Source organism: Mobula hypostoma, chromosome 4 (assembly GCF_963921235.1).
Source record: "Mobula hypostoma chromosome 4, sMobHyp1.1, whole genome shotgun sequence".
Lineage (NCBI taxonomy): Eukaryota > Metazoa > Chordata > Chondrichthyes > Myliobatiformes > Myliobatidae > Mobula > Mobula hypostoma.
This window is the reverse complement of record NC_086100.1, coordinates 70,887,832-70,911,084: the sequence shown is the minus strand read 5'-3', so window position 1 is coordinate 70,911,084 and position 23,253 is coordinate 70,887,832. Positions and strand designations below refer to the sequence as shown.

The window sequence follows — 23,253 nt, the reverse complement described above, 5'->3', positions numbered from 1 at the left end:
TTGGAGGTTAATCATCCCATTCATAAAGTACGAGATCACTGTAGGAGCTGAGTTGGAACTTTATTTACTTAGCTCTTGATAATTCCATGCCAGCTTGTTTTGGAGATCAAATGTAAACATTTATAGTAGTACAGGATTAACATTAAACACATCAGACTGATCATGTGAGCTACCAGACAGTGGCTTTATCTTTATTCATTTGTAGAATGACATTGTCATTGTCCCTGAGAGAGTGCTGAGTCACCCGTTTCATCTCTGCACTCTAAGTGTTCCTGTTCCTACAATGCTGTGAGGTGGAGGGTTCCCCCAATTAGACCCAGAAATTATGTAAAAATAATTATATAGCTCGACATTGAAAGAGTGCACAACTTGGAGGGAGAAATATAAAAAATGGTCATATTTATGTCTTTCCCTCTAATGAAGAATGTATAGAACTGAGAAAAGCTGACAGATAAGCTTCCTCAGAACTGAGATAGGCCATTATTTCACTGAATTTATTGTTTGTTATTTCTGAATAATCATTACATTCATTTTGTTAGTGCTTTCAGATTTGAATTTGTGTCATATAACTTCCTGACAGACAGTAACATTTTGATTTTTTTTTGCATTTTGTCAATGAATATTTATTCGTCATGACATTTTATTAAGGAAAAGAATATCAGTTGAAGGTAATGACCAAATTTATTTAATGCATAAACTATTGTGCAAGAAATTTTAGAGTTAACAAGTATTGTTACATTATTTATGAAAAGAAACTACACTTGAAAGAAATCACTCAAAGGACTTGCAGTTTCATATTGTTCATTAGATATATACATTATGTGATAACTTGTTTAGTGAAGTAGAAATTTTTATATGTATTTAAATTGACCTACAAACCAGATAGAAGGGCCAAAAGCTGGGAAATTATAAAAGCTGATAGGAACAATGTACATATCGATCCATATTGGTAGAAGATATATTGTATGCTCTCTTCTTTTTTAAAATCTAAATTATTTAATATTTTCCAGGTCCGAAACTGCTTACATGCTGATGTACAGACTGATCGATACAAACCCCAAAGCAGGTATGATGATTGCAGAATTCACTGGTAATAAATTTATCATTGACTTACATAATACCATGCAATGGGTTTATAAATTTTGTTGATTATAGTATTGTAACATCATTTTTTTCTTGCTTTTTCATGCATTTTGATGAATCATGAGTTGTCCACCTCAGGATAAACCTAAAAAAATTCTAACTTTTTTTATTAATTGATTGGATAGAACATCATACAAAATGCTGGAGGAATTCAGGAGGTCAGGCAGCATCTGTGGATGGGAATAAACAGTCAACAATTCAGACCATAGCGGAATTAGTCCTTACTCTTAATAATTTCTCCTTTGGCTCCTCCCACATCCTCCAAACTAAAGGTGTAGCCATGGGCACCCGTATGGGTCCTAGCTAAGCCTGCCTTTTTGCTGGCTTTATGGAACAATCCATGTTTCAAGCTATACTGGTATCCATCCCCCACTTTTCCTTCGCTACATCGACGACTGCATTGGCGCTGCTTCCTGCATGCATGCTGAGCTCGTTAATTTCATTAACTTTGCCTCCAACTGTCACCCTACCCTCAAGTTTACCTGGTGCATTTCCAACACCTCTCTCCCCTTTCTAGATCTTTCTGTCTCTGTCTCTGGAGACAGCTTATCCACTGATGTCTACTATAAGCCTACGGACTCTCACAGCTACCTGGACTATTCCTCTTCTCACCCTGTCTCTTGCAAAAATGCCATCCCCTTCTCGCAACTCCTGCATCTCCACCGCATCTGCTCTCAGGATGAGGCCTTTCACTCCAGGACGAAAGAGATGTCTTCCTTTTTTAAAGAAAGGGGCTTCCCTTCCTCCACCATCAACTCTACTCTTAAATGCATCTCCCCCATTTCACGCACATCTGCTCTCACTCCATCCTTCCGCCACCCCACTAGGAATAGGGTTCTCCTGGTCCTCACCTACCACCCCACCAGCCTCCGGGTCCAACATATAATTCTCCGTAACTTCGGCCACCTCTAACGGGATCCCACCACTAAGCACATCTTTCCCTCTCCACCTCTTTCTGCTTTCCGCAGGGATTGCTCCCTACGCGACTCCCTTGTCCATTCGTCCCCCCCATCCCTCCCCACTGATCTCCCTCCTGGCACTTATCCTTGTAAGTGGAACAAGTTCTACTTGTGCCCTTACACTTACTCCCACACCACCATTCAGGGACACAGACAGTCCTTCCAGGTGAGGCAACACTTCACCTGTGAGTCGGCTGGGGTGATATACTGCGTCTGGTGCTTCCGGTGCGGCTTTCTATATATTGGTGAGACCTGATGCAGACTGGGAGACCCTTTTCACTGAACACCTATGCTCTGTCTGCCAGAGAAAGCAGGATCTCCCAGTGGCCACACGTTATAATTCCACGTCCCATTCCTATTCTGAAGTGTCTATCCACGGTCTCCTCTACTGTCAAGATGAAGCCACACTCAGGTGGGAGGAACAACACCTTATATTCTGTCTGGGTACCCTCCAACCTGATGGCATGAACATTGACCTCTCGAACTTTCGTTAATGCCCCTCCTCCCCTTCGTACCCCATCCCCTATTTATTTACTTACTTGCTCACTCACTCACTCATTCATTCATTCCTTTTTTTCTCTCTCTCTTTTTCCCCTCTATCCCTCTCACAATAACTCCTTGCCTTCTCTCTATCTTCCACTGGTGCTCCCCTCCCCCTTTCTTTCTCCCTAGGCCTCCCGTCCCGTGATCCTCTCCCCTCTCCAGCCTTGTATCCCTTTTGCCAATCAACTTCCCGGCTCTTAGCTCCAACCCTCCCCTCCTGTCTTCTCCTATCATTTCAGATCTCCCCCTCCCCCTCCCACTTCAAATCTCTATCTTTTCTTTCAGTTAGTCCTGACAAAGGGTCTCGGCCCGAAATGTAGACTGTTTTTTTCTATGGATGCTGTCTGGCCTGCTGCGCTCCACCAGCATTTTGTATGTGTAATTTGATGCTGTTCATTGTTTTCTAGCACTGTCCCTTCAATGTGGACAGGCGTATCTTCTCCCAATTTACCCTTCCTGAAGTCCACGATCAGTTAACGTAGAGTGCTTAGTCTTTATGAATCTATAATAATAATAGTAACATGTTTCTGAACAATTGTAGACTGTAATTCCAATTGACAGAGCAAGTAGTGTTTGAAACAGTATAATCTGTGATTTCCAGACTGCAATGTCAATGGATGGAAAATCACGGCAATTAATCCACTGACGACCAATCACAGTGTCTGTGTGCTGACAGCTTCAGTTGGTAGATACTCTGACCTGCTGCTCAATCTTGCAGAGGTGAGGGTCGATGACAGGAGACGGGAAGATGCGAAGATGAGGCGTGGCGGAGGCGAGAGGAGGACAATGCAGAGACGAGGCATGGTGGAGGCAAGCGGAGGCGAGAGGAGGAGGAGGAGCTGAAGGCGAGGCATGGCGGAGTTGGGAGCAAGGGAATTCTTGATGTCTGATTGATTTACGTGTCAAGCCAAATTGGAAGATTTGGGTTCGGGCCCCAGAGCTATCTGAGAGTGAGGAACAACCCGATGTTTGGACAATTTAATTAATGGTCTAGTTTCTTATGGTCCAGGTGACAAACATTGGACTGGCCACTTCTGAGTACAATTCACCACAGTGCAATATCTTCTGGACGTCATTTACATAAATGGTGATATCATTAATGTGCACAATGCTTATCTCTTCATTAACAATTGAAATTTGTGCAAAAAATGTGTAATCCGCAACCTTTCTTTCTCTTTCACACTAATAGTGAAGAATTGAAATAATCTGTCCCAGTTTAGAGTAGATCTTCAGTTAAGACGTCATGAGAATTGCGTTCTTCAGCGGATGATGCCCTTGTATTTCTTATTCAAATGCAAGCACTTGTAAAATCAGTTTTAATGTGTAGATTGACCATGGCTATCTCTGCCTCTCTGCCAGCTGGCAAGTTATAGAATCAAAGAGCATGGAAACAGGGCTTTCAGCCCATTAAATCCGTTCAGTTCTTCTGCCAGCCATTTACAAAAACTCTTCACTAATCTCATTTTATTTCCATTAACTCATCCGGATTCTACAAAATTCACCAATAAACCCACACTCCTTAGGGAAGTAGGATACCAAAACAGCCAAAGAAAGCCCATGAGGTCACAGGGAGAAAGTGCATCCTCCGTACAGACGGCAACCAGAGTTAAGGTTGAGTCCTGGTCTCCGGAGCTGTGAAGTGGCAGCAGCTCTACTGGCCACGCCATTGTCTTGTCCATATCTTCATATTTTCACTGTCTCTATAATAATAGACTCCTGTATCGAGATGCAGTGTGGAATAGACCCTTCCGGCCTTTCAAGGCCCGCTGACGAGCAGCCCCTGATTTAACCCTAGCGTAATCAAAGGACAGTTTATTTTGACCAATTAGCCTACCACTGGTTGGCCTTTGGACTGTGGGAGGAAATGGGAGCATCCAGCGGAAACCCACATGGTCACAGGGAGAACGTGCAAACTCCTTATGGGCGGCAGCGGGAATTGAACCCGGCTCGCCAGCACAGTAAAACGTTGTGCTAACTACTGCGCTACCGTGCCGCCCTGACTATATGTTGGGAAGACTGAAGCCACTGTCTTCAGGCTCCATAACCCTCCAGTTTTCTGAACACCACTTTTCATAGAATCTGTCTAAAAATGAACCAGATGATTATATATCACTTGGTTCTTTGTTCACTTCAAAATGAGTTTCTGGTATGTTCTCATCATCTCTTTTTTTAGAAGACAAAAGAGACTGCAAGTACTGGAATTTGGAACATCCAGACAGAATGCCGGCCGAAAACAGCGAATCAAACCACCTATGTGGAGATAAATGGTAAAAGTCAATATTTTGGGTCAAGATCAGGTATCAACACTGAGCGGCAAGAGGAAGATTGCTGGTATATGGTGGTAAAGGGAGGGTCAGAGGCTGATAGGTTAAGAGGTGGAAACAGATGGGAAGGGGTGAAGGGCAGATGCAACTGGTTGAGGGAAGGGGAGGGAGGAGGGATCTGGAAATGGGATCCATGCAAGAAGAAAACTGGGTGGAGAAGTGAGCAGGTGTGAGGGAAGAGCACTGGAGTGTGGTTACCTGAGGTAGGAAACTTTAACACTCATCATTGTTCTAGATTCCATAATCTGCTCATCACCTAAACAGAATATGAGATGATGTTCTTCCAATTTGACATTCTTCCTCTCTATGATGATGGGGGAGGCTGAGGACGGACAGAATAGTGTGAGAGTGGGCAAGATAATTAAAATGATAAGCAAATAGAAACTGAAGATGGCTCTTGCAGTCTCCTAGTCTATGCTTGGTTTCTCCAGAGTAGAGCAGCCACATGACAAGCACTGACTGCTATAGACAGGCTGGAAAATGTGCAGTCAAAGTGACCTCCGGGAAGGTGGGAGCATGTTCCAACGGAGCAACCTCCTGGGGCCAACTAAAGATGCACTTTTCCCTTTAAAATGTGTATTTTTTAATGAGTGTAAGACAACACTGTACTCAAAGAACGACGGGTTCAGCAGGTTTACCGCATCAGTGAATCTGTTCATTGTTCGGAGCCGCAGCTGTAGTGTTGAAGGAGCCGGTGCTCGGTCAGAAGAAGATGCCTATAACTGTAGACACTTTAAACCACTTTTTATAATGCCATTTATCTTGTAACTACATGCTGATATGTATGCATATTTTATTCCATATCGATACTTTAACTTCTAACATTATTTTTATATGAAACACCTTTTTACCGGGCGTCTCTAGAGATGCAGCTCGTTAGCCCCTCGCTAACAGCCACTGGACTCAGCGGTGAGAAAATCACCTTTTCAGACCATTCCTATGCCTCTCCAATACTATGGTAAAGGAGACAAAATTGTGATCACTATCTCCAAAATGCTCTCCCACTGAGAGACCTGACACCTGACAAGGTTCGTTTCTCAATACCAGATCACGTACAGCGTCTCCTCTTGTAGGCTCATCTACATATTGTGTCAAGAAAACTTCCTGAGCACACCTAACAAACTCCACCCATTCTAAACCCCTCACTCTAGGGAGATGCCAATCAATATTTGGGAAAGTAAAATCTCCCATCACGATAACCCTGTTATTATTACTCCTTTCCAGCATCTGTCTCCTTACCTGCTCTTCAATGTTCCTGTTACTATTGGGTGGTCTGTAAAAAACACCTAGTAGAATTATTAACCCCTTTCTAGTCCTAACTTTCACCCACAGAGACTCCATAGACAACCCCTCCACAACTTCCTCCTTTTCTGCAGCCGTGACACTACCTCTGATCAGCAGTGCCATGCCCCCATCTCTTTTGCTTCCCTCCCTGTCCTTTCTGAAACATCTAAAGCCTGGCACTCGAAGTAGCCATTCCTGCCCCTGCACCATCCAAGTCTCTGTAATGGCCACAACATCATTGCTCCAAGTACTGATCCACGCTCTAAGCTCATCCGCTTTGTTCCATAATACTTTTTGCATTAAAGTGGACATATCTTAAACCATCGTTCTGAGCAAATCTATTCTCTATCCCTTGCCTATCCTTCCTCTTTCTCTATCTGAGCGCCAACTGCTCCTTCCTCCATCACTTCAGTTTGGATTCCCACCCTGCCCCCCCAGCAATTCTAGTTTAAACTCTCCCCAGCAGCCTTTCAAATCTCCCCGCCAGGATATTGGTCCCCTTGGGATTCAAGTGCAACCCATCCTTTTTGTACAATTCCCACCTGCCCCAAAAGAGGTCCCAATGATCCAGAAATCTGACTCCCTGCACCCTGCTCCAATTCCTCAGGCAGGCATTTATCCTCCACCTCATTCTATTCCTATACTTACTGTCGCGTGGCACTGGCAGTAATCCTGAGATTACTACCACTGAGGTCCTGCTTCTGAACTTCCTTCCTAACTCTCTGTAGTCTGTTTTCAGGACCTCCTTCCTTTTCCTACCTATGTCATTGGTACCAATGTGTACCACTACCTCTGGCTACCTCAGGATATCATGGATGTGATCAGAAACATCCCGGACCCTGGCACCTGCCAGGCAAACTACCATCAGTGTTTCTCTCCTGCATCCACAGAATTGCCTGTCTGACCCCCAGGGAAACATTTAATTGGATTAAGGGAAATATGAGGCTATCAGTCAGGAACTTGGAAGCATAAATTGGAAACAGATGTTCTCAGGGAAACGTACAGAAGAAATGTGGCAAATATTGAGAGGATATTTGCATGGGGTTCTGCATAGGTACATTCCAATGAGACAGGGAAAGGATGGTTGGGTACAGAAACCATGGTGTACAAAGACTGTTGTAAACCGAGTCAGGAAGAAAAGCTTATGAAACATTCAAAAAACTAGGTAATGATGGAGATCTAGAAGATTATAAGTCTAGCAGGAATGAGCTTGAGAATGAAATCAGAAGAATCAGAAGGGGATATGAGAAGGCCTTGGCAACAGGATTAAGGAATACTTTAAGGCAGTTTACAAGTATATGAAGAGCAAAAGGATAAGATGTGAGAGAATAGGACCAATCAAGTATGACAGTAGAAAAGTGTGTATGGAACTGGAGGAGATAGTGGAGGTACTTAATGAATACTTTGCTTCAGTATTCACTACAGAAAAGGATCTTGGCAATTGTAGGGATGACTTACAGCAGACTGAAAAGTTTAAGCATGTAGATATTAAGGAAGAGGATGTGCTGGAGCTTTTGGAAAGCATCAAGTTGGATAAGTCACTGGGACCAGACGGGATCTACCCCAGGCTACTCCAGGAAGCGAGGCAGGAGATTGCTGAGCCTCTGGTAATTATCTTTGCATCATCAATGAGGACGGGAGAGGTTCTGTAGGATTGGAGGGTTGCGGATGTTGTTCCCTTATTCAAGAAAGGGTGTAGAGATAGCCCAGGAAATTATAGACCAGTGAGTCTTACTTCAGTGCTTGGTAAGTTGATGTAGAAGATCCTGAGAGGCAGGATTTATGAACATTTGGAGAGGCATAATATGATTAGGAATAGTCAGCATGGCTTTGTCAAAGGCAGGTCGTGCCTTACGAGCCTAATTATAATTCTTTGAGGATGTGACTAAACACATTGATGAAGGTAGAGCTGTAGATGTAGTGTATATGGATTTCAGCAAGGCATCTGATAAGGTACCCCATGCAAGGCTTATTGAGAATGTAAGGAGGCATGGGATCCAAGGGGATTTTGCTTTGTAGATCCAGAACTGGCTTGTCCACAGAAGGCAACGAGTGGTTATAGACAGGTCATATTCTGCATGGAGGTCGGTCACCAGTGGTGTGCCTCAGGGATCTGTTCTGGGAGCCCTACACTTCATGATTTTTATAAATGATCTGGATGAGGAAGTGGAGTGATGGGTTAGTAAATTTGCGGATTACAAAAAAGATTGGGGTGTTTTAGATAGTGTGGAGGGCTGTCAGAGGTTATAGCAGGACATTGATAGGATCCAAAACTGGGCTGAGAAGTGGCAGATGGAGTTCAACCCAGGTAAGTGTGAGGTAATTTATTTTGGTAGGTCAAATATGATGGCAAAATCTAGCATTAATGGTAAGACTCTTGGAAATGTGGAGGATCAGAGGATCTTGGAGTCTGAATCCATAGGACACTCAAAGCTGCTGCACAGGTTGACTCTATGGTTAACAAGGTACATGGTGAATTGGCTTCATCAATCGCGAGATTGAGTTTAAGAGCTGAGAGGTAATGTTGCAGCTATATAGGACCCCGGTCAGGCCCCACTTGGAGTACTGTGCTCAATTCTGGTTGCCTCAGTACAGGAAGGATGTGGAAACCATAGAAAGGATGCAGAGATTTACAAGGATGTTGCTTGGATTGGGGAGCATGCCTTATGAGAATAGGTTGAGTGAACTCGGCCTTTTCTCCTTGGAGTAACAGAGGATGAGAGGTGACCTGATAGAGGTGTACAAGATGATGAGAGGCATTGATCATGTGGATAGTCAGAGGATTTTTCCCAGGGCTGAAATGACTAGCATGAGAGGGCATAGTTTTAAGGTACTTGGAAGTAGGTACAGAGGAGATGTCAGGGGCAAGTTATTTTATGCAGAGAGTGGTGAGTGCGTGGAATGGGCTGCCAGCGGTGTAGGTGGAGGCAGAAATGAATAAAAGAAATAGGGTCATTTAAGAGACTCCTGGATAGGTACATGGAGCTTAGAAAAATTGAGAGCTATGGGTAACCCTAGGTAATTTCTTTCTTTTTCAATCTTTTTCTTAATTTCGAAATATAGAAACAAAACATAGCAATAATACAAATAGTAGGAGATATATTGTTACACTTAAGAAAAGTAATTGTAAAATCAAATAGTGTAAGTTAACAAAGCTCCCAATCATGTAGAACTGACAACAGATTTTACAAATCAAAAAAAAACTGAAAAAAAATCATGAAAAAGAAAAAAAAAACAAACCCCATCCCCAAAGAAAAACAAAATTAATCAACTAAATTAAAAGACTTGGGCAAAACTAACAACTTAAAAATGGAAAAGAAGAAAACCTTAGTGTCGACGACTCCATTCCCCTCCAACAACAGTACAGAGAGATAAAACAGGTTTGGAAATGATCAAATTACATCAAATGAAAATGCTGAATGAATGGCCTCCAAGTTTTTTCAAACTTAATGGACGGGTCATAAACTGCGCTTCTAATTTTCTCCAAATTCAAACACACCATAGTTTGTGAAAACCAACGAAATACCTTAGGAGGGTTAATCTCTTTCCAATTCAGCAAAATGGACCTTCTAGCCATTAAAGTAAGAAACGCAATCATTCTTCGTGATGAAGAGGTTAAATTATTTAAGTCTATCATTGGTAGTCCAAAGATAGCAGTAATTGGATGAGGTTGTAAGTCTATATTTAGGACCGTTGTAATAATATCAAAAATATCTTTCCAATATTTCTCCAACAAAGGACATGACCAAAACATGTGGGTTAAAGAAGCTATCTCGAAATGACATCTGTCACATATTGGATTAATATAAGAGTAATAACGAGATAGTTTATCTTTGGATATATGAGCCCTGTGCATTAACTTAAACTGTATCAACCTATGCTTAGCACACACAGAGGATGAATTCACCAACTGAAGAATTTTTTCCCATTTTTCAGTCGGTATATTAATCTCAAGTTCTCTTTCCCAGTCAGCTTTAATTTTATTAGAAGCATCAGGACATAAATTCATAATTATATTATATATAATTGCTACTACACTTTTCTGAGAGAGATTTAAATCTAAGATTTTTTCCAAAATGTCCAATGGATATGGGTGTGGTAAATTAGGGGAAACAGTAATTTAAAAGTTTCTAATCTGTAAATATCTAAAAAAGTGAGATCTGGGTAAGTTATATTTATTAGAGAGTTGATCAAAAGACATAAAACAATTATCCAAAAATAAATCGCAAAAAGACATTATACCTTTGATTTTCCAATCAAAGTAAGCTTGATCCATCGTGGAAGGTTGAAAAAGAAAGTTTGATATAATGGGACTTGCTAGAATAAATTGATTAAACCCAAAAAATCTTCGGAATTGAAACCATATACGTAAAGTATGCTTAACTATTGGGTTATTCATTTGTTTATATAATTTAAAAGAAGTAAAAGGAAGTAAAGTTCCTAAAACTGAACCCAAGGAAAACCCTTGTAATGAATTAGATTCAAGATTTACCCAATGAGGGTTTAAAGATACGTCCAAATCTCGTAACCAAAATTTTAAATATCGAATATTAATTGCCCAGTAATAAAATCTAAAATTCAGGAGGGCAAGCTCCCCCTCCTTTTTAGATTTCTGTAGATACCTTTTACCTAACCTAGGATTTTTATTCTGCCAAATATATGAGGAAATTTTTGAATCTACGTTATCAAAAAAAGATTTTGGGATGAAAATTGGAACTGATTGGAATATATACAAAAATTTGGGCAAAATGACCATCTTAATAGCATTAATCCGACCAATCAAAGACAAAGAGATTGGCAACCATTTGGTAAATACAAGTTTAATCTGATCAATTAAAGGTAAAAAATTAGCTCTAAATAAATCTTTATATTTTTTCGTAATTGTTATCCCTAAATATATAAATGAATCAGTAACCAATTTAAATGGTAAACGTCCATAAGTAGGTACATGCTTATTTAAAGGGAATAATTCATTCTTATTAAAATTCAATTTGTAACCAGAGAAGTTACTAAATTGAGCTAACAGATCTAAGATAGCAGGAAGTGACTTCTCCGGGTTAGAGATGTATAACAACAAATCATCTGCATATAATGATAATTTATGTATTTCATTTCCACGGGTAATACCAACAATATTTGGCGAGTCACGAATAGCAATTGCTAAAGGTTCAAGAGCAATATTGAATAGCAAAGGACTAAGAGGGCAACCTTGCCTAGTGCCACGAAAAAGACGAAAAAAAGGAGATCTATAATTATTTGTACAAACCGAGGCTACCGGGAAGTAGTATAGCAATTTAATCCAAGATATAAATGTCAAATTAAAATTAAATTTCTCAAGAACATTAAATAAATAAGGCCATTCAACTCTGTCAAAGGCTTTCTCAGCATCTAATGAGATAATACATTCCGGGGTAGTAAATGAGGGGGTATAAACGATATTCATTAACCTCCTAATATTAAAGGATGAGTAGCGATTTTTAATAAATCTGGTTTGATCCATAGAAATAATTTGAGGTAACACCTTCTCCAATCTAGTTGCTAGAATTTTTGAAAAAATTTTAGAGTCTACATTCAGAAGAGATATCGGTCTGTATGATGCACAATCAGTAGGATCTTTATTCTTTTTAAGAATTAAGGAAAAAGAGGCTTCATAAAACGGTTGTGGTAATTTACCTAAACTGATTGCTTCCTTGAATATTCTAGACAACTTAGAAGGAAGAATGGAGGAAAACAATTTAAAAAATTCCACTGTAAACCCATCCGGACCGGGTGCTTTACCGGAATTCAATGATGAGATTGCAGTTATTATTTCTTCCTCTGAAATGGAAGTTTCTAATGATAGGGACTCTTCGGGTGATAATTTTGGAAAACTCAATTTGCTTAAAATATCATGCATGAAATTAGAATCATGAGGAAAATCAGAGTGATATAAAGAGGTATAAAATTCTTGGAAGGTTTGGTTTATCCCAGCATGATCAACTGTGAAAGTATCATCCTGTTTGCGAATCTTAGTAATTTGACATTTAACCGAATCAAAGTTTCAATTGGTTAGCCAGTAATTTACCCGATTTATCGCTATGAATATAAAAATCACTTCTAGTTCTCATTAATTGATTTTCCATCGAGGATGTTAATAATAAGCTATGTTCCAATTGGAGTTCAATTCTGTGTTTGTACAGCTCCTTACTGGGAGAAATAGTATATTTTTTAATCGACTTCTTTAATTTTATCAACCAACAAAAGTATTTCATTGTTAACACGTCTTTTCAAACCAGCCGAATAGGAAATAATCTGACCACGGATATCAGCTTTAAAGGCGTCCCAAACAGTTCCATTGGAAACTTCTTCCGTAGTATTAGTTGAAAAGAAGAAATCAATCTGCTCCTTTATAAATTTGACAAAGTCCTGATCTTGAAGCAAAATAGGGTTAAATCACCATTGTCTGCCAGTACAAGAGGTGTCCATTAACTTGATGGAAAGTTTCATTGGAGCATGATCTGAAATAACAATAATGTCATAATTACAATCAACTACATATGGAATCAAACGAGAGTCAATCAAGAAATAATCAATTTGGGAAAAAGAACTATGAACATGTGAAAAAAAGGAGAATTCCTTATCATTTGGATGTAGAAATCTCCAAATTTCTGAAATCCCAGAATCCAACATAAGAGTTAATAATAGTAGCCGACTTATTCGGTAAAGCCGGACTAGTTATGGATCTGTCCAACATGGGATTCAAACATAAATTAAAATCACCACCCATTATCAACATATACTCGTTTAAGTTAGGAAAGGAAGTGAATAAGTGTTCAAAAAATTCAGGATAATCCACATTCGGAGCGTAAACATTAACCATAGCAACCTTTTTATTAAAAAGTACCCCAGTAAGTAACAGAAATCTGCCATTAGGATCTGAAATAATGTCTTGATGAATAAATGTAATTGAAGGATCAATAAAAATTGAAACGCCTTTAATTTTGGCTTGAGCATTTGAGTGGTATTGTTATCTTTCCAAAACTTAAAGAAGCGTTGATTGTCCTCTTTCCTTACATGAATCTCTTGTGCAAAAATAATATGAGCATTCAGTCTTTGGAACACTTTGAAAACCCTTTTCCGTTTTATTGGATGGTTTAAACCATTTGTATTCCAAGAGACAAAATTAATAGTATGAGCCATAATTGAGAATTAACCCTTTGGTGAGTAAGGGGTTAACCATAATGTGAGCTCATGAGATCGGAAGAGGAATACATGATTAGAGAGGAACACACATCAAAGTTGCTGGTGAACGCAGCAGGCCAGGCAGCATCTGCGCCTCTTCCTATAGATGCTGCCTGGCCTGCTGCGTTCACCAGCAACTTTGATGTGTGTTGCTTGAATTTCCAGCATCTGCAGAATTCCTGTTGTTTATGATTAGAGAGGAACCGGAAATCTCGACACTGCGGACATCTTTGTAGTTCTGAATCAGCCCAATAGAAAAAATTAGACAAAAAGACTATCCCATCCTCCAACCCCAAGAACCCCGATCACAGCCAAAGAAGGCTGAAAAACTCCAACTAAAACTAACTCTAACCCCATTTCTGCAGGGGGCAACTCCAAAAATATATGTTAAATAGGTGACCTCTCAGAGACTAATATATGTAAAAAATAACCAGTATAATAATTAGTCTACATAGTAAAAATTACTAAAATATATGAAATAAAAAAAACTTAGTCAATACGTATAATTAGTTATAGACGAGTAAATAAAAAAATCGCTTCCAAAAGGAAAAAAAGGATTATGGGAAGAAGAAGCATAAGAACATGGCGTCCCGAAAAAAAACAAAGGAGGTTATACAAAAAGAAAGACAAGTCGCCATTTTAATTATGCGAAAACCAAAAATAGGAAACACATAACTAAAAATGATCGTCGGGTCAGATCATTAATGATAACGAAAAAGGAAACGTTAAAACAAAAGGTTAACTAAAGGAAAATGATGTTATTCACAGGAGATAAGTATTCTATATAAGTTATAGTATAACAACTATAGTAATAAACAAAGAACAAAAATCTTGGACTTATAAAAAACCTTCATCACACGGTAGTAAAAGGTTTATTTAAAAAAAACACCAGAAAGGAAAAAAAAATTGGTGCTAGAAGCACCCGACACAGATTAAGTGAGGGTGTCTGTATCAGATGGGCAATTATCATCCAAAAAGCTTCGAGCGGTAGTTGTAGAATGGAAGACACAACGATTTCCATCGGGAAGAGAGATTCTGAGACGTGCAGGATACAATAGTGCCGGTTTGAGATTTTTTTTGATAGCATTCCGACATTAGAGGTTTAAAAGTAAGTCGTTCCTTCATCACTTCAGGACTGTAATCTTGAACTATCCTGAAGGAATGCTGGCGATACTTGATCATCCCTTGTCGACGAACAGTCTGGAGAAGTTGTTCTCTAACATTGACATAATGGAAACGGAGAATAACTGGTCTGGGTTTAGAAGCAATCGCTGCCGATTTTGTCCACGGTGTACGATGGGCGCGGTCGAGTAATGGAGGATCGTTGGGAAAAACTGAACCCAACGAATCCTTTAAAAGTTGAGCAAAGAATATTGCAGGGTCTCCAACCTCAACATCCTCGGGTAAGCCAATTAAACGTAAGTTTTGTCTTCTCGATCGATTCTCAAGATCAATAACGTTGGATTTAAGTTGTTGGAGTTGTTTAGTAGTCGAAGCTAGATTCTTCTCTAAGATCTCAACTTTTGTGTCCGTCTTCTGAGATTTAGTATCCAGTTCAGAAATTTTAGCATCGTGTTTCTGAACATCAGAATCCGGGGATTTCAAAGAGTCCGTGATTGATTTTAAATCTTCATTGAGGCTTTGGCGATGTTGTTCAAATTGAGCAGTTAAACTTTCAGATAATTTTATCCGATGCTGCTCAAACATTTCCTCCATAACTTCGTAAGTTAATTCCGTTTGTTTGGAATCACCTTTCTTCTTTCCTCCGTTCCCATCAGCGTCTTTCCCATCTTTAGTTCTAGATCTCGTACTCATTTCTCTAAGCTCGAGAGTTACAGTTGACAAAAGGAAATCAATTAATCAGTAAATCAAGAAGATAAAGTAAATCTTCTGGTGTACTTAAAGTTGATTAGATCAAGGAGATCATAGGTTAAAAAAAGGATAACGGGAATGGAGCGACTCACTCCATGAGCGCTCCCCGCAGAATCTCTAGGTAATTTCTAAAGTAAGGACATGTTTGGCACAGCTTTGTGGGCTGAAGGACCTGAATTGTGCTGTAGGTTTTCTACGTTTCTATGTTTCAGACTCCGTATGTCTGGGATAGATAGGACTTGGGTCCCGCCGTGAGGTTGGAATTGCAAATTGCATAATTAGGGTTGTGAATAGGGATTTAAACTAAATAGTTGGGTGGTAGGTACAATGGATTGGAGAAGTATGGATAATGTAAAGGAGAAAAGTGTGGATAAAGATAAACTAAAATCAAAGTTAAAGAGAAAAGTGTGGAGTGCAGAAAAGTCAAGAACATAAGAAACAAAGATTACTGGGTTTTAAAGGCACAATGAGTGTAAGGACACCTAATCTGAATGCCCATAGAATTTGTCACAAGGTCAGTGAACTTGTGGCATAAATCTGTATAAAGGGGTATGATTTAGTGGCCATTACAGAAACGTAGTTGCAGGGTGGAGAGGATTGGGAATTAAATATCCAAGGATATCAGGTAATATGGAAGGATAGGCAGGAAGGTAAGGGAATGGGGTAGCATTCATAATAAAGGATAACATCAGGGCAATAGTGAGAGACGATATAAGATCTAAGGAGCAGAATATTAAATCGATCTGGGTAGAGATTAGGAACAGTAAAGGGAAAAAAATCACTGGTGAGAGTTGTCTATTGGCCACTGAATAATAACATTACAGTAGCGCAGGCAATAAACTGAAGTATCTGGGGCATATAAGAATGGAACGGCAGTTATCATGACTTTAACTTGCACATAGATTGGGTGAATCAAGTTGGTCAAGGCAGTCTTGAGGAGGACTTCATAGAATGCATACATGATAGCTTTCTTGAACAGCATATTACTGAACCTACAAGGGAACATGCTATCTTGGATCTGGTCCTGCGCAATAAGACAGGTAAAATTAGCAATCTTCTAGTTACTGATCCTTTTGGAAGGAGTGATCACAGTATGATTGAGTTTCTCATACAAATGGAGGGTGCAGTAGTTCAATCGAAAACCAGTGTATTATGCTTAAACAAGGGAGACTACAAAGAGATGAGGGAGGAGTTGGATAGGGTTGACTGGGAACTCGGGCTATATGGTGTGCTATATAGAAGAACAGTGAAAGACTTTCAAAGAAATTTTTCACAGTGCTCAACAAAAGTATATTTCTGGTTAAAAGCAAGGACAGTAAGGGTGGGAAGAGCCAGACATGGATAACTAAGAAATTAAAGGAAGGCAGCAAACTAAAAGCTCGTGCGTACAAAGTTACTGAGAGTAGTGGTAAACTGGAAGTTTGGGAAAACTTTAAATAGCAACAAAGAACCACTAAGTGAGCAATAAAGGAAGGGAAGATAGATTATGAAAATAAACTAGCACAAAATATAAAAACAGATAGTATAGGTTTTTTTATAATTATATAAAGCAGAAAAGGGTGGCCAAAGTGAATGTAGGTCCTTTGGAGGGTGAGAAAGGGGAATTGATATTGGGTATTGAGGATATGGCCAAAGCTTTTGAGCATAAGACTATAAGACATAGGAGCAGAATTAGGCCATTTAGACCATCAAGTCTGCTCCACCATTCAATCATGACTGATCCTTCTTTCCCTTCCTCAACCCCATTCAGTGGCCTTCTCCCCTTAACCTTTGATGCCATGTCTAATCAAGAACCTATCAATCTCTGCCTTAAATACACCCAACAACCTGGCCTCCACAGCTGCATGTTTTAGCAAATTCCACAAGTTCATCACCCTCTGGCTAAAGAAATTTCTCCATATCTCTGTCTTAAATGGATGTCCTTAGCCTGAGGCTGTGCCGTTGATGATATGGATGTGATGAGAGGTTAGGACCTTGGTACAATAGCTGTCACTAAACAGGTAGTGCTGAGCAAACTTGTGGGCCTAAAGATAGACAAGTCCCCCGATCCTGATGGAATGCATCCCAGGGTACTGAAAGAAATGGCAGAGGTTATAGTTGAGGCTTTGGTGATAACTTACCAAAATTCGTCTAGTGATCTGAAGGTCGCTAGTTCAAGCCTCAGCTGTGGCAGTGTGTTTGTGTCCTTGAGCAAGGCACTTAGCCACACATTGCTCTAGTGTCTGTGCGAGGAGTGGCGCCCCACACAGACCTCCAATCTGCGCCCTGTAAGGCATGAAAATGCCCGACGCAGGCCTCATGGTCTGAGTCGATGTTCCCTCCCTAACAAAATTCTCTGGACAGGTCCTGATGAATTGGAAGACGGCGAATGTCACGCCACTGTTCAAAAAGGGTAGGCAAAAGGCAGGTAACTATAGAGCAGTTGTTTTAACATCCGTACTTAGAAAAATGCTTGAAGCTATTATTAAAGAAGAAATAGCAAAGCATCTGGAAAAAAATGGATCCATCAGGCAGACGAAGCATGGATTCAGCATAGGTAGGTCCTGTTTGACAAACTTACTGGAATTCCTTGAGGATGTAACAAGTGCAGTGAATAGAGGAGAACAGATGAATGTTATTTACTTAGATTTCCAGAAAGCATTTGATAATGTGCCACATAAAAGACTTAACTATAAGATAAGGATGCATAGAGTCAGGGGTGACATATTAGCATGGACAGAGGATGAATTAACCAACAGAAAGCAGAAAGTCGGGATACATGGGTGTTTCTCTGGTTGACAATCAGTGATGAGCGGATTGCTGCAGGGGGTCAGTGCTGGCCCACAACTGTTCACCATATACGTTAAGGCAAGGGGACTGAGTGTAGTGCATCTAAGTTTGCTGATCACACTAAATTGAGTGGAAAAGCAAATTGTGCAGAGGATACGGAGAGTCTGTGGAGAGATATAGATAGGTTACGTGAGTGGGTAAGGGTCTGGCAGATGGAGTACAACGTTGGTAAATAAGACGTCATCCATTTTGGAAGGAAAAATAGATCAGATTATTATTTGAATGGTAAAAAATTGCAGCATACTGCTGTGCAGAAGGACTTGGGAATGCTTGTGCATGAATCGCAAAAGGTTGGTTTGCAGGTACAGCAGGCTATCAAGAAGGCAAATGGAACGTCGGCCTTCATTGCTAGAGGAATTGAATTTAAGAGCAGAGAGGTTATGCTGCAACTGTATAGGGTACTGGTGTGGCCGCATCTGGAGTACTACGTGCAGTTCTGCTCTCCTTACTGGAGGAAGGATATACTGGCTTTGGAGACAGTGCAGAGGAGACTGAACAGATTGAATCCAGAGATCAGGGGGTTGGACTACAGGAAGAGATCGAGTCACCCTGGACTGTACTCACTGGAACTCAGGAGGATGAGAGGAGACCTTATAGAAACATATAAAATTATGAAAGGGTTAGATAAGATAGAAAGAGGAAAGTTGTTTCCACTGGTAGATGAAACTAGAACTAGGGGATATTTCCTCTAGATTTGGGGGGGGGGGGTAAATTTAGCGACGAGATGAGAAGGAGCTGCTTTTCCTAAAGGTGGTGAATCTGTGGAATCCTCTGCCCAATGAAGCAGTTCTGAGTACCTCAGTAAATATATTTTAAGATAAGGTTGGATAGATTTTTGCATAGTAGGGGAAGTAGGGGTTATGGGGAAAAGGCGGGTAGTGGAGATGAGTCCATGGCCAGATCAGCCATGACCTTATTGAACGGTGGAGCAGGCTTGACGGGCCGGATGGCCAACTCCTGCTCCTATTTCTTATGTCTTGCCCACCTGAATCCCAATTTGTGTGTATACTGGTCCCGTGCAATCGCCTGGCAGCAAAAAATAATACACCGTACACTGCATACAATTATAAAGCATATTTATAAATGTTAACCAGTTATTAAAAAGAAAAAAAACATAAGGAACCATCTTAATTAAACAGTGAAAGGTGCCTATAAGTTGGAGCTCATCATGAAATTGTCTTTAACTCATACGCTGGACCCTCGGTCTGCATGAAAGCATGCATCACCTTCCAAGTGTCACTGGAAATCCATTCCGAATGTATGGGCTCCCACTCAAGAGCATTCATCCTTCCTCCTTGAAGCCCTTCATCTGCACAAAGCACCTTGTGCAATAGCGACAGCATCCTCAGCCATCCACTCTCCTGTCTTCTCCCAGCTCCTGCCAAAAAAACCTCAACCCACATCACAGTCCATCATAAGGACCTCTCCACCCAGCGTTCTCTAGAACCTTCGCCCCATTCCACCATCCTGATTGGCTGACACAAGATTCCTAAGTTGAATAACAAAGCCCTTTAGCTGAAACCCAAATAGGCTGAGAACAGAACAAGACTGTTCTTGCAGAACTGCTAAAATTAAATACCTACATCATAGGAGTACAAATCCTAACAAGGGTGATATATATACAATTCATTATTCTTTATAATCATTAAATGTTGTTTTTGTTACATGTCACACCAACAGAACACAGCAAATTCTTAGAGTAAACGTTTATGGTGAATAAAGTTGCTCCTTTCAAATATCCCTCTGTTTTTCCCTTTTCTCGACTTACCCTCAGCCCAGGCTGACTATAAGTGTCAACTGTTCATTGTCAAGTCACTGGAATTCTTTGTATTTTCAAAAAGAATAAAATAATGAAGTCCTTGAAACTAACAAACACACTACCACCACAATTCCAGTTTATATCACACCTCTCATAGAGCAGGAACGTACAGCATTTCACAAAATATTATCAAGATAAAATATTAACATTGAGCAATAGGATATGTGTGGGCAAATGACCAGAAGCTTGGTCAAGAATAAATTAAACCTGCACTTTAAAAAGGGCTAAAAATGTTACATATTCTGCCAAATCAGGCACTTGTAAGTGAGAGATAAGGACAAGAATCAATGAATTATGAATGAACCAGGAAAAAGCTTGTGCAGATCTGGCTTAAGTAAATCACTCAAACAATTTGCTTGTGAATTTCCATATGAATACAAATTTATTTTGAAGAAACTGGATGATGCATTTTTATATTGCTCAATTCATTAATTTTTCATCCTAATTTCCCTTTAATAATCTTTATTCCCAGAGATACAACTGAACATTCGTTTGAATCCATTCTTGCTCTTTTTACGTTGGTCTGGAGGCAACTCTTCCACTTGATTTTCTTCTGTTTTTTCACAGTCTGGCATTTTCCTTCTGCCTTTTGTTTGCGTTGGATAGTTGTTTTTTCCGTCACATATTCTTTGTGCCTTCATTCTTTCAGCTCCCTCATCTGCATTAGTGATGTGGTCTAGAAATTTGACATGGTGAAAGGTATAAATAATCCTATTCAAATATATGAAAGTGCTGAGTTAAGTTCAAAATGGACAAATTCGTTAATCATGAAACACAGTGCCTTGCAAAGTGAATGAGGCTAATTTTAACACCACCTGACCAGTTAAAATGGTGTTGGGTTAATTACCAGCTGAAAACTTCTTTTTCTCAATACTTATAATTATAATCTGCAGGATGCTGCAGAGGTCTGCTTAAAGCAGACAAAAACTTCATGAAAATATTTGAATATGGGTCAATAGAAATTTGGCTGCATTTAACTGCCATGAACAACTGCTATCAAGATTTTCTATCTAAATTAAAAACTAAAAATGCCGGAAAAATTCGACAAAATGTCACTTGCCTGAAACATTGCAAGTTTTGCCTTCTGCAAATACTGGCTGACCTGATGGGTTTTAAGACCACAAGACCATGAAATATAGAAGCAGAATTAAGCCATTTGGCCCATTGAGTCTGCTGCACTTTTTCCTCTCAACCCCAATTTCCTGCCTTTTTCCCATATCAAGAATCTATCAACATCTGCTTTAAATATACATAAAGACTTGGCGTCTACTGCTGCCTTTGGCAAAGAATTCCTTAGATTCACTACCTTCTGGCTAAAGAAATTCCTCATTTCCATTCTAAAAGGATGCCCTTCTATTCTGAGGCTGCATCCTCTGGTCTTAAGACTCTTTTGCCATAGGAAACATCCTCTCCACATCCACTCTATCAAGGCCTTTCACCATTTGATAGATTTCAGTGAGGTCACCCTCATTTAACACACATAGAAGTTGCTAGTGAACGCAGCAGGGCAGGCAGCATCTCTAGGAAGAGGTACAGTTGACATTCTGGGCCGAGACCCTTCATCTGAAAGAAGAGCTAGTAAGAGATTTGAAAGTGGGAAGGGGAGGGGGAGATCTGAAATGATAGGAGAAGACAGGAAGGGGAGGGATGGAGTCAAGAGCTCGACAGTTGATTGGCAAAAGTGTTATGAGAGGATCATGGGGCAAGAGGCCTAGGGAGAAAAAGGGGGAGGGGGGAAAGCCCAGAGGATGGGCAAGGGGTATAGTGAAAGGGACAGAGGGAGAAAAAGGAGAGTGAGAGAAAGAATGTGTGTGTGTGTATGTATATATATATATATAAAATATAAATAAATAACGGATGGGGTACGAGGGGGAGGTGGGGCATTAGCGGAAGTTTGAGAAGTCAATGTTCATGCCATCAGGTCGGAGGCTAGCCAGACGGAATATAAGGTGTTGTTCCTCCAACCTGAGTGTGGCTTCATCTTTACAGTAGAGGAGGCCATGGATAGACATATCAGAATGGGAATAGGACATGGAATTAAAATGCCTCCTCTACTGTAAAGATGAAGATGAAGCCCTTTTTCTCCCTCTGTCCCTCTCACTATACCCCTTGCCCATCCTCTGGGCTTCCCCCCTCCTTTTCTTTCTCCCTAGGCCTCCCGTCCCATAATCCTCTGATATCCCTTTTGCCAATCAACTGTCCAGCTCTTGGCTCCATCCCTCTCCCTCCAGTCTTCTCCTATCATTTCGGATCTCCCCCTTTCCCTCCCACTTTCAAATCTCGTACTAGCTCTTCTTTCAGTTAGTCCTGACGAAGGGTCTCGGCCTGAAATGTCGACTGTACCTCTTCGTAGAGATACTGCCTGGCTTGCTGCGTTCACCAGAAACTTTTATGTGTGTTGCTTGAAATTTCAGCATCTGCAGATTTCCTCGTGCTTGCGTTTTTAAATTCACCCTCATTCTTCTGAATTATAGCGAATACAGGCCCAGAGCCATCAAACACTCTTCATATGACAAGCCATTCAATTCTGGAATAATTTTTGTGAACCTCCTTTGAACTCTCTCCAGTTTCAGCACGTCCTTTCTAAGGTAAGGAGCTCACAATACTCCAAGTGAGGCATCACCAGTGCCTTATAAAGTCTCAACATTACATCCTTGCTTTTATATTCTAGTCCTCTTGAAATGAATGTTATCATCGCATTTGCTTTCCTCACCAGAGACTCAAGCTGCATATTAACCTTTAGGGAAACCTTCACAAGAACTCACAAGTCATTTTGCACCTCAGATCTTTGTATTTGCTCTCCATTTAGAAAATCATCAACCCTTTCATTTTTTTCTCAAAGTGCATGATCATACACTTACAGACACTGCATTCCATCTGCCATTTCTTTGCCCAGTCTCCTAATCTGTCTAGGTCCTTCTGTAGCCTCTCTACTTCCTCAAAATTACCTGCCACTCCACCTGTCTTCATATCATCTACAAACTTTTTAAGAAAGCCATCAATTCCATCATCCAAATCATTGACATATAATGTAATAAGTATCTGTCCCAACACATACCCCTATGGAACACCACTAGTCACCGGCAACCAGCCAGAAAAAGCTCCCTTTATTCCCTTTCTTTGCCTCCTACCAATCAGCCACTGTTTTACCCATGCTAGAATCTTTACTGTAATACCATGGGCTCGCAGCTTGTTAAACAGCCTCAAGTGAGGCACCTTGTAAAAAGGCCTTCTGAAAATCCAAGTACACATCAACCAA

At 40.3% G+C, this 23,253-nt stretch overlaps 2 protein-coding genes across 9 annotated transcripts in view; one reads left to right on the top strand and one right to left on the bottom strand.

Moving 5' to 3' along the window:
• LOC134345380 (ubiquitin carboxyl-terminal hydrolase 48-like) overlaps positions 1-23,253 on the top strand; it is a 44,198-nt gene that overhangs the window by 18,158 nt on the left and 2,787 nt on the right. For 6 of the 8 annotated variants that reach the window (XM_063045936.1, XM_063045938.1, XM_063045937.1 and 3 more), the window contains 2 exons: positions 1,011-1,066; positions 3,247-4,912. In XM_063045936.1, coding sequence (XP_062902006.1) covers positions 1,011-1,066; positions 3,247-3,488 — 298 coding nt within the window. In that variant the 3' untranslated portion in view covers positions 3,489-4,912. Of the gene's footprint in view, positions 1-648; positions 669-1,010; positions 1,067-3,246; positions 4,913-23,253 lie in introns of those variants that run through there. The other 2 variants (XM_063045943.1, XM_063045944.1) reach the window with 2 other exon arrangements.
• The window catches only part of LOC134345378 (ubiquitin carboxyl-terminal hydrolase 47-like), a 43,194-nt gene continuing 39,118 nt past the window's right edge, over positions 19,178-23,253 (bottom strand). Inside the window, exon 14 of the mRNA XM_063045934.1 lies at positions 19,178-20,670. Within this exon, the coding sequence (XP_062902004.1) occupies positions 20,447-20,670 (224 nt within the window). The 3' untranslated portion in view covers positions 19,178-20,446. The remainder of the gene's footprint in view (positions 20,671-23,253) is intronic.